General features: G+C 54.2%; 2 protein-coding genes across 2 annotated transcripts; both read right to left on the bottom strand.

Moving 5' to 3' along the window:
* Window positions 1–299: 299 nt before the first annotated feature.
* Window positions 300–2,506, bottom strand: CGCA056_v006196 (Cellulose synthase catalytic subunit; the record flags this gene model as incomplete). The annotated part of the gene is made up of 5 exons (XM_037321447.1): window positions 300–775; window positions 824–1,017; window positions 1,066–2,129; window positions 2,196–2,297; window positions 2,363–2,506. The coding sequence occupies 5 exons, from the start codon at window positions 2,504–2,506 to the stop codon at window positions 300–302; spliced, it is 1,980 nt and encodes a 659-aa protein (XP_037180182.1).
* Window positions 2,507–7,800: 5,294 nt separating this feature from the next.
* cel12A (Endoglucanase cel12A) lies at window positions 7,801–8,956 on the bottom strand (the record flags this gene model as incomplete). Its single annotated transcript, XM_037321446.1, has 4 exons — window positions 7,801–8,143; window positions 8,199–8,605; window positions 8,678–8,727; window positions 8,842–8,956. 4 exons carry the CDS (start codon window positions 8,954–8,956, stop codon window positions 7,801–7,803), a joined length of 915 nt encoding a protein of 304 aa, XP_037180183.1.
* Between the last annotated feature and the right edge of the window lie 2,475 nt (window positions 8,957–11,431).

Genomic DNA, 11,431 nt, shown 5'->3' with positions numbered 1-11,431 from the left:
TGCGGCGGCGCATGAACTGTACTTCGCGCTCGCCCTATCCATCAGATATACAAGACTCTCGGATGTATGTATGCTGCAGAAGCTGTGGGAGTGTGCGCGCAGTGCCAAGCTTTGCACTCGCGATTCTACGATGATATCGGCCGTTTCCATGAGGTTAACACTTGGTATGCCAACCTCTCATCTAATTCAAATGTCTTGACTCCATTATCCATGTATGATGCAAGGCTTGATCCACAAACACCTCCTTCACCCTCCTCTCCCTCCTTACGTACAAAATTATTGGGTATCGATGAGTTTCGCTACCAGTTGCAAAACATAAAGTAATGGTTGATGAAGAAGTTGTAAACGTTGATGATTATGAGCGGTAGCGGGTGATACCACGTGAAGCCGTTGAGAAGGCGCCAGGTGACAACACCGACCATGGCACCAGTAACGACAAGAGTCCAGAGGATGCACAGAATTCGCATGTTGCGATACTTGTTGCTCTTGTGGGCCTTGGCGTCACCAGAAGCTGCCCAGAGGAGTTCAATGTTGAAGAGGCGATCCTTGATGGCGGTGAGGTAGGCGTAGCTCTGGATTGTCACCACATGCTGTACGTTGAAGCCGTACTTGGCCTTCGCCCATACGCGCATGAGAATAACACCGTAGAGAATCGAGGGAATGGCAAAGGCAAGGTTCCAGAACTTGAACCATTCGGGACGGATGGCAAGCAGAAGAGTACCTGCGATCGGGGCCAGGAAGATGTTAAGCGAGACAGCAGAGTAGTAGAGGAAACCTGGCATGTTAGCTGTGAATGATTGGCGATCGCGAGAATGAGACTTACCAGAGAGGTAGCAGATCTTCTGCATGAGGGTGAGGTTTGAGACCCAGAAGTGACCGTTGGTCAACAGCGTGGTAGATCCACGGGCCCAACGCATTTGCTGGGAGAAGAATGCTCGAGGGGAATTGGGGCAGACACCAGTGGCAAGGCAGAGAGGGATGTACTTGACCTTCCAGCCACGATCAACAGCGCCGAAACTACACAACGTTAGCCCTGTTCACGATTTCTCGCATCGCCGAACTTACCCAGTATGGACATCCTCGGAGAATCCAATCTCGGCCGTTCCGCCAACCTCAACCAGAGCCTCGCGACGGTAGAGAGCGTTGCTTCCAACACAGATTGATGCGCCCCACTTGTTGCGGTTGACCTGAACGACACGATAGAACAGCTCCTGTGTGGCACCAGCACCTTGCTCAACCCAGGTCTGGTCGTCGGTGACTCGGAAGTACTGAGGGCTCTGGACCAAGGCCGTCTTATCGTCGCCCAGGTGTTCCACAATCAGTTCCTTCACGAAATCGGGGCGGGGGCAGAAGTCTGCGTCGAAGATGGCAAAGAAGTCACCATTAGTGCGTGCGAAAGTCCATCTCAAGTTGCCGGCCTTGCGGAGGCGGGGCCGATCGTCGCGAACGGAGTAGTTGAAGCCGTACTGTTCGGCAAGAGCCCGGACAGTAAGGGAAGCGCTGTCATCCATGACGTGTACTTGAAGCTTGGAGGCGGGCCAGTCGATGTTGACAATGTGCTTGTAAGTGTTCTCCAGGATCTCGAGAGGCTCGGAGCAGCAAGGCAGGAAGATGTCCACAGTTGGCGCGTTGTCCTCGGTAATGGGGAAGCGTTCCACCAGTTCCAGGTGACCCTTGTAGTCCCAGTCTTTTCCAATGATACCGACGGCATACGAGATCAACAGGTAGATGCACATGGCACCTGCGAAAACACCGTACCAGTAGAAAGCCGGGGCAGATAGCGCAAACAACCACATACCAGCGCCGAGCGAAAGGAACGAAAACACGCCAAAGACGTAGAGCAAAATGCGGTTGGTGTGAACGTAGGTGAGCTTCTCTGTGTCGTTAGGGCAGACAGGCAGCACCAGAGGCGGCTCCTCCTTGGGGCAGTAGGTCGCGCGGAAGCGGTTGTACAGGCGCTTGGGGAATGATTCGCCCGTGGATGGCGGGAGGGCCGTCGTGTGCTTCTCGTTGGCCTTCTCCGGGTCGGACACGACGGGCGGCACATGGTTGGCTTCAATGTCTGTGTCTGACGACGAGTGCTGGTGGCCTTTTTCGTTATAGACCTCTCGCGCCAAAGGCGAAGGCTCCTGTTTCGCGGTCAGCCGGAGTTCCTTCCGTAGCTCGGGTGGCAGCGAGGATATGTAAACACTTACGATGTCAGGTCGGCTAAGGCGGTGATGGGAGGAGTCTGCCAAGCTGGTTCTTTGGCCTGATCTTTGCGGGGTGTCTGTGGGAGATGGACCATTGATGGCATTCTGACAGGAATCAGTCTCTGCTTCGTCGGGTTTGGGATCGTCGCATGAGGACGTTGTAAACATACCACAGTGAAGGTGGAATCGCTGGCCAGAGAAGCGACAGCGCTGGAATCGTTGTCGGTATCGAAAGGGTTCGAAGCAAAGGGATTATTCGGGGGCGTCAAGCCCGAGTCGGGGGAACCTCCCCGGGGAGTGAGAGGACGTGACATTATGGTATTAGTGGTGGTGACCTGGAATCCAACAGAGAAGATTCGTCAAACGGTCGTGTGGAGGATAGCGAGAGAAAGTTTCCGTCGACGGGAGCACGAAGGCGCCAGAGGAGGAAACAAGTCAAACAAAAATGGCTCTCAAGTTGTCGATGGTCTCTCCCGTGACGTTGACCTTGGACGGCGGACGGGGTGAAGGGCGTCTGGATAGCGAGAGCGGGGAAGGTAAACCGAGACAAGAAGCAAAAGAAAATCCCAAAAATCAGCGAACGTCGTCAAAGCGAGTGACTAGAGACGTGTATGGTGTTTTGAAAAAATGGTGTCCAGCCTCGTGGAGCGTGGAGCTAGTGTAGCGAGTGTAAGGCGGCGAAAGCAAGCAACGATGGCAGCGTGTGCGCGCGTATCTAGGATACGCAGGTGCAATCTTGAGCTAACGACCAGCCTCTGCGAGTAGCGACGGACGGAGGCAGGAAAGGTTTTGTTAGAGGCAAGCCACCCGGGATCCGTATCTTAGCTGGCGGAGAGGGGGAGGAGAGGAGGAGGAGGCGGTGGTGGTGGTGGGAGTCGGAGGGGCGTGGAGGAGAAACAAAACGGGTGTCGATGGTGAAGGAGTCATGGGCAGACAAAAAGCAGGACCCAAAGTCAAGGTAAGAAGGAACGGGGTGAGTGTGGTGAATCTGAGGCAGAAAGACCAGGGCAGGTAGGTACCTTCCCATGTGGCAGGTGGTGGAAGATGGGAGAGGAAGGCACGCCCGCAGTCACAAACATCACACAGCAACAGGCGATGCAGAGACAAGGCAGGCGCAAGTGAGTCGTCCGTCTGGCGTCTGTCACCAATGGGAAGGAGCGGCCGTCGTCTGCAAGGATGGATACGGTCGGTACGGAGCCGAACACGGGCTCACCATCTACGGATACTCTACTTGGGTAAGTCGTGTGCTTCTCTCCAGAGAGGCCTCGTCCGTCTCTATTCGTTGCATATTGCCCGAGCAATGCGACATGGGATGGACTTTTTCTGCCCCTGCCATGGAATTCAGGAAAGCCCACTCAGATCATGGGCAACAGATGTGAACTGGGTCACCGGGATGCGGCGATTGGGTAGCAGCATGGGAGGGGCAAGAAGTGCAGATGGATGGTGGCCTGCATTTTTCTTAGTCTCGTACTCCTTGACCATGAAAGAGCAGGTAGACAGAGAATCAGAGCGTTCGTGACATCAGTGCCAAGATTAAGTCAGATTGCCTGCGCGGACGAACTCCACAGACGGAGGATGCGAGGTTCCCATGAAGCTGCAGATGGTCTAAGGCAGGCAGGCAGGCAGGGATGGGCTCGTACCGTTGGGGCACCAGGTAGGAGTAGTGCTCGCGGGATACCTTGCCGTGAGACGGAGAAAGACGACGGTGACAGCCCGACCAGGGGAGGAGTGAGACGGAGGAGAACAAAAGGACCAAGACAGGGGAACGAGAACGATAGGTAAGATTCAGTATCAGGACAACCGCTCGATGCCTTGAGGTGGAGGCGCCAGCGCCGCACCCGCATCGCTTTGCCTCAGTGGCAGTGGCAGACCATTACGGTAAATATTTCTAGTAATAACCAGGGCGAGAAGGCAGGTATCAACTCGGTAAATACGGTACGGAAGCATGCGAGATAGATGGACTGAGAGAAGCGAGCCAGCTGGAGGAATAAGGTACTGCGGAGGCGGACTTGGCCGCAAGGTGAGGTGGACAACCGCCATGAAAAGGGGCCAGGGAAACGAAGAACGCCACAAGCATCATCGTAACTGCCGGGGCAACAACGGGGCCCGTTTGTTGGCTTTTTCGAAAGTTTTGATTTGCGCAGGTGAAAGAAGATGGGAACTTCAAATTAGCGCATGCGCGGCACATTGAAAAAAAAAAGGTGCAAGAAAGAGCCGCCAAGTAGCGGGATTCTTGGGGGTGGAGGGCGACGGGAAGTGGAAGTGGATGTCACTTTTTGACAGGGCAGCCAGCCGTTTGTTAGTCTCGGCCACCGGCGCCTGCCCAGACCAGAACGACGACAGGCGACAGCAGGAAGGTGCATCCATTCCCTCCTGCCTGCATTGCAATTGCAGCAGCTCCTGCAGCCACGACGCCGCCTCATCTGGTCCTTCCCGGATTGCAGCTGCACCCCCACTCTTCATTTCCTACGGCGGGCGGGTGCGATGTGATGCTCTTGCCATCAGGCAGTCTCTTCCTTCCTTCCTTCACCTTCACCTTGATCACAGCAGAACGGAAAGAACGAAGCACCACGGTACGTACCTCTTACACCAACGGCGAGAGCAGGCAGGGGCGGGTGGTGTCAGTCGGGCAGGTGCGAGGTCTCAGTCAAATCATGTCGGCTCCCATTCGCCAATCAGAGCAGGGGTCATGATAGCAGCAGCACGGGCAGTCTTCAACTTCCTCCTGACTCTCCTAGGTCCTGCTCGCTGCCTCGGTCTCATCTCTGTCATGATGCTCAAAATCTCCAATGTCAGCCTGCCTCGCACTCCTTAAACCCGATCAGGACTGGCCATGAGGCTCGAGTCAGCAATACCGGCGGTTCTTATCTGATGGGTTCGGTGGGAATCCTGCCTTCAACACCGCGCTAAATCGGACCCTCCCAGCCACCAGCAGATCCCACCACCAACGGGTTCGACCACATTTCAACGGCCCGACGAGACAAAGACGCTGCCTTCTCGAGCGTACCGTTTTCCGTCGTCCTAGCTGGTGGCTTGTCTCGCCTTGATACCAGACTTCATTTACGCGCGGCCAGCAAACATGGCTAGACCAAAGGACAAGACACAGAATTCCGGTCTTGAATCTCGCCAAAGCAACGCCGCCTCCTCCACGGCACATGCGAAATAACGTCAATGATGCAGAATGTTTCACCAGCGGGCAAACGCGCCGAACAATAGAACAGCGGAAATGGACCCAAACAGAAGACATCAGGTCTAGACTCCAAATGATCCAAGCAGCAAGTTGCGACCCAGGTTGAAAACGGTTTTTCTCAGCTGGCCGTTCCATTTCCCACTTCACTAACGAACAATGGTCGCCTTTTAGCCCGCTCCCAGAGGAACCTAAGGTAATAAGCGTAACCTTGACAGCCTCCACCAGATAGGCTATTTCGACATCCCCATTCGTTGGCGCGTGCCTTCTTGCTCGATTCCCTGTTTTTGCTTCCTTTTTTTCCACGCCGCGCTGCTCTGCTCGACTGCCTTGCCGCCGTCCCGCCTCCGCCGGACATCGCTGACGAACATGTCTCTCTAATTTTCTCGGCAAGGCCATGATGACGCCGCCAAAGTCTGGCATAGAGGCCTTCAGCTCGACAAGGACACCCAAAAGCTCCATTTCGACTCAGAATGCAGCGATCACGCACCCCGGGCGGGCCTGCCGGAGTGTTTCTACCGTCGATCCCAAGAGCACCGCCGTCTCTGGGTCGATGACCGCAGCCCATGGTCGAACCAACAATGTCACCATGGCGAGGTTTCCCTCTGCATCGACTTTTCATCCCCGACAATATCCCTGCTCCTCCGCAACCCCGGCCGAACCCAACGAAAAAAAGCCTCCTCTCCACCGTCCACGCGCCAAAAATCAACGACGATGCCCACTCACCTTGCTGATCCGGTTTCTCTATGCCGAGACAATCGCTGCGAAATGGCGACCGGGCCACTCCCTGCCTCGTGTTCGAACTCCCGCCTCCCGCTCACTTACACGCCAAGACAACGACATGCATCCAACGGAGCGCCATATGCTCGACCACGGCACAGTCTATCTCTCATCAGCAGAACCACTTATCAAAGGATCGTGGTCGCAGATCATTGGGGACTTTTTGGCTCAGAAAATCCGAGAGAAAAAGTGGTTCTACCGTGATAAAAGGAAGAACCGCGGCTGAAGGAAGATTACCCTGACGGATGCCTGACAAAAGCGCGCAAGAGATTTAAATGACCTCTTCATCTCGGCTCTGTTCCTGACAGGCGCAACGGCACGGCAGCGGCAAAAGTCTTTTGGTTTCCGCCTCCATCCGACGAGTCCGTCCTGGGCACGTCTCCCCTTCTGTAGACGTGTGCTTGGCCTTCTCGGTATGGCGGCACGCGCGCCAAGGCGCCAATACGAAGCCGTCTCGCCAGATAAGCACCTTGTTTTTCGACGACTTTTTCCACGCCATTGATTTTCTATCGAACGGGTGTGGATAATGGAAATACACACAGACTCATGGGTACCTTCGGAGCGGGACATCAGAGCTAACCCAGCCTGCTTCGAGACTATTGTCCGGCGTGTCGATCTCGATGACAACAGGCCGGCCGCTGGATGCCCTTTTCCCTCTCCCGCGGGTGGCCTCCCCCTCGAGTTAGGTACATGCCCCCAATCCCGCTCCGCCCTCCAACCCGCCTCGGACGCCAACCGTTCCGCCAAGACTCGTGTAAGCTCCGGGGACCTGTTCCTTCGTGAGATGTGTGGGAGCACTGCAGCAGCACACCACACCACCAGCAGAGATTGCCAGACACACCAAAACCATTAGGCAGACCACTTGTAGACCACGGTCACAGCACGGGAATTGAGGCTCACCCAGCGATTGCCCAGGCTACCGTCTATGGTGTCTTGGAAAGATGCAACACCGTATGCAGCCTGCGGGAATCGCAGCAATAATGCACTGAGTATGCCCGTTGAACCCCGAGTAGAAATATGTAGACGTCATGACAGCGACGTTGGATGGCAAGCTGGCGAGGCTATAGATGCCCGTGTCGGACAGCCAGCCACCTCCGCCCATACGTGGCTGACATTGTCTCTTCCACACCTAACGTGTGTTGGCGTTGATCTCGTCGTGGCTGGGGGCTTGAGCAACGCGTATTCTGTAAGACAGGCTTCAGCGGCATGCAGACTCACATGCTAACTGAGACTTGTGTTCCACGTCGTGGCCGAAGACAAAGAATTCAAGTGACAGGTCTCAACGGGAGGCCGCCATCGCCAAATCAACGGCACACCAAGCTGCAAACTTGCGAGGGGTGGTTGCCAGGGTCCTGATCAACGATCTTGCATCGGAGAGGGTCACATGGTGCCATACTCCAGGTACATGATTTCTGCGGACCGACGTATTGCGATGGATGTTCAGGGTGCTCAAAGTAGCCTAGTCACCGGTGATCCGCGCATGCAAGGCTGACCTGATCCAAGGGTCTTCGTGAATGCGCTGGTTGGTCTTCAGCCTTGTTCGTCTGGTGATGATGAGTGTTATTATTATGTTAAGTCGGGGCTAGTAGAGCCCCGCTATCGTCTACCTAGACATTAAAGCGGCCGTATCCATGATATCATCTAAAAGAACCCAGCGAGCATGAGAAGAGCAGGCGCAGCCAGGAGCCAGGCGCTCAGCGTCACCATGCCAGCGGCATCTTCGCTGTCGCCGGAGCCAGAGTCGCCATTGTCGAGCTCCATCTTGAAGTTGGCCGCGCTGAAGGTGGTGTTGTCTTCGGAGTGCCAGGCCTCAGAGCCGAACTCGACGAGGCCGAGCCACGACTCCTTGTCGATCTCGCCAGAGTTGAGGACGTAGTCGAAGAGGGGCTTGACGTCCTCGTCGAACTCATTCACGTCGGAGCCGTCGCGAGTGACCCAGGTGAAAACCTTTTGGTCGCGCTGGTTGGTGTCGTACCAGAGGGAGCTGATTCGGTGGTCAGCGACACATGTGATGTAAAATGGTCAAGGGAAAGACTCACAATTCGGTCGATCTAAGCGTAATGTTGGTCAGGATGGAGTCGCCCATCAGCGGGTACGGGTTGCCGACCTTGCCCAGCCAGATCATGATCTCGGCCTCCGCGTCGACGGGGTTGTACGTCCTGCTCTTGTTCTTGTCGACGAAGAAGTCCCAGGCGGCGTTGGCGACGACGCCGCTGAGGTTCGCCTTGCTGTCCTCCCATGCGGACGCGGAGAAGTCGCGCGAGGCGGAGGAGCCCGGGTTGCCTGAGGTCATGGTCCAGCTGGTGGCGAGGCGGAAGGTCTTGATGGCGTCGAGGCGGGTGGGCAGCTTCGTCGAGTTGAAGCGGACGTGGGGGAAGGAGTGGACGTTTTCGGGGTTCTCGTCCCAGGACCAGGTTGCGTCGAAGGCCGGTGTTGCTTGGTCGATCTGGATGGTCGTGTAAGTCGGGGTTGGTCAGGAGAGGGCGGAGAAGACTCCGAGAGGGCGATTGTGACTTACGGAGACGCATTGGAAGCCATCGCCGACGGGTGCCCAGGCGTTCGACTGGACTGTGGCCTCTAGTCAGCGCGGGCGCATTGGAGGAGCAGACGGGGGATGTGATGCGAATCTCACGATGTGCTTGACTACCGGAGATCAGAAGGGAGGGGGGCGGGTCGTCTTACAGATGTAGTTGGTGTCTTCACTTGTGAACTTGTCCTTGCCGCAGACTGTCGCGTCGTATGCGAGCGCCGTCTTGAAAGCAGCCAGACCGGCCGCGGCGAGCAGTGTGTTTCTCATCACGGCGTTTGCAGCTACCGCGGAGCAAATTGTGTAAGATCAATGAGGGGTTGAGCTGGAGACAGTTGTTGGTGTGTTTGCTTTCGACCTCGTCTGTGTTGGACGGCAGTAATGTAGGGAGAGAACACACGAGACGTCCCAGAAAAATCGAGAAATGAGAAAACGATGATGTCGCTGGAGTGAATGACAATCCGGGGGAGGAGCAGGTGAGAGAGAGCAAGCGCGTAGCCAGCCGGGCCTGGACCAGAGTGAGAAAGGTCAGGAACCAGGGTCGCTGAGGGCAGGGGTCCGGTAGATGGAATGGGAATGGAAGAGATAGATACGTACCTAGAGCACCTTCTTCGATACCTATTGGGAGGCAGGAAATAAAATAAAATAAAAACAAAAATGGGCAGCAGCGATACAGACTGAGGTCAGCCTGCAGATTCAGCTTGGCTGCCCCCGCCGCCTGCTGCTGCTGCTGCTGCTGTGTTGGCCAGGCTTGGTCGAGGGCGCGACCTGCGGTTCTTGGTTTCCTTGGTTCCTTGGTTGGCACTGATGGAAGGCTTACCTAATCCGGAGTAGCTGCCCGATGGCCGGGGGAAGGACCGGTCTGGGATTGCTGTATGAGATGGCATGGCGTTCTCTTCAGCTGTTTTGAATGGAATTTTTGTGGACCGAGATGAGGCTTACAATGTCGCTTCCCTCTCAGTTAGATTTTGGTGTTTGTGTGAGTATCGTGGATATGGGTTAGTGGTGATGGCATGGACAATACCAGTGGCTTCTAGCTACTTGAGATGACCAACAACTTCAGAACCATGAACAGCCATTATTCCTCTTCTTCTTCAGATCTACCGGAGACTCTGTTTTTGGTTTTGACTTTGAATTTGACGTTTGAATGGTCGTCAGTATTAGAAGTGCTGTTCAAATTGCTGCTAGAATATATTTCATTCATTTAGTAGAAGTAGTTCAACAACGTGGCTTGAATGTTAGTTGCTGCGATAATGTGTTGTACTATTAAATTAAACCTGACTGATACTATTTGATCCAACTTTTCAGTAGAGCTCGAGTCTCGAAACGAGCACTTGTTGATAGCAAACAAAGCTGTATCTCCAGGGGTCCCGTATTGATAACCAACCTACGTCGCACCTGGAGCATGCCTGGAACTGTAAGCAAGATACCGAACATGACGCTTACGCGACAGAACACGATACTGGAATGACGTGTATAATAGATATTATAATGACGAACCTCTATGTCATATGTTCCTGAGAGTGGAAGGTATTGTGAGTGAGCAGGAACTGTTTGGTCGCTGCCTTTTACCAATCACCATCCAAGATGAGGCCAACTTGATCATCTCATCCCAATGAGGTCAAGTATGAGAGTAACAATGCGCTTTGTAGTCTTGTTATTAAGCTTGTATCCGCAGGAATGCCTATGAGAAGTACAAACTTTCTGATAAAGACGCAACGTTGAGCACGAAGATGAACACCAACATACTGCGGTATCTTCATCATTATATCTGGAACATCCACTTCTCTCCAAGATGAATTCCATGCACGCTAAAAGAAGGTGAGAGACATAAATCAATAGTGAACTGAGCAAGCGCGGCTTTCAGAGCAGTCTTGAAGATGACATCGATGAGGGCCACGCCTTGGAGGACGGTGTCCAGTCGATATTCCACCCTCATCAGCACTTCACACACACTTGCGAGAGACGAAACTGAGCATTAAGCCACGCAACACATTTCTCATCTCAAGCAACCGGAATCGAAGTTAATTTAATGATAAGCTCAGGCGGCCGCGCGTCTAAGCCAATGTGAAGCCAACACAACAGCTTCAGGACAAAAAGTGCTTCATATCTCCATCCATCAGTCTCACAACCCAACAACCTATCATTCCAACAACTTACAAATGAAGCATCTTCGTGAAATACCCCCGACATATTTCTTCACATCGTCACACATAATACCCATACACCCAGAAAATCGGGTACACCGGGTCCAGAAAACCACCACAACCTCCGAACTCCCACATCACGAACGAACCATGGGACAAATCAAATAACGGTCACCAGAAAGTGGCATGGAGAAGCCCTTTAAGCGTAACTGACTCCGACGCACCCCCGTCGACGGGAGTGTGGGAGGGCGGAGGTCGCATGCAGCTGTCATGAGCTAAAATTGACCAACCCTCTCAATGAAGCCCGGGGACTTAGGGCAACAGCGACAACAGCAAACCACCAGATCCTCGAGCAGTACACAACTATCTCCCTTATACACACTCATTCCTCTCTCAACAACACTTACTCTCTCATCCATTCACCATACAAACCTCGCCACTCAAAAACATAAACCCATCATATCTTCCCAGAACCACTGGATTAAACTCATAACCATAAACCACAGGCCGCGCCACAGACCGGCCCAGACCGCCCTGACTAATCCCACCGGCAAGTCCCCTAACTGCGCCGGGCGAGTCATACACCCAGCGCCCATCG

The sequence above is a fragment of the Colletotrichum aenigma genome (assembly GCF_013390185.1).
Source record: "Colletotrichum aenigma strain Cg56 chromosome Unknown KSG_Cg56_contig04, whole genome shotgun sequence".
In the NCBI taxonomy this organism is placed as follows: domain Eukaryota; kingdom Fungi; phylum Ascomycota; class Sordariomycetes; order Glomerellales; family Glomerellaceae; genus Colletotrichum; species Colletotrichum aenigma.
Note: the sequence above shows the minus strand (reverse complement) of the source record. Positions and strands in the feature narration are given on the sequence as shown.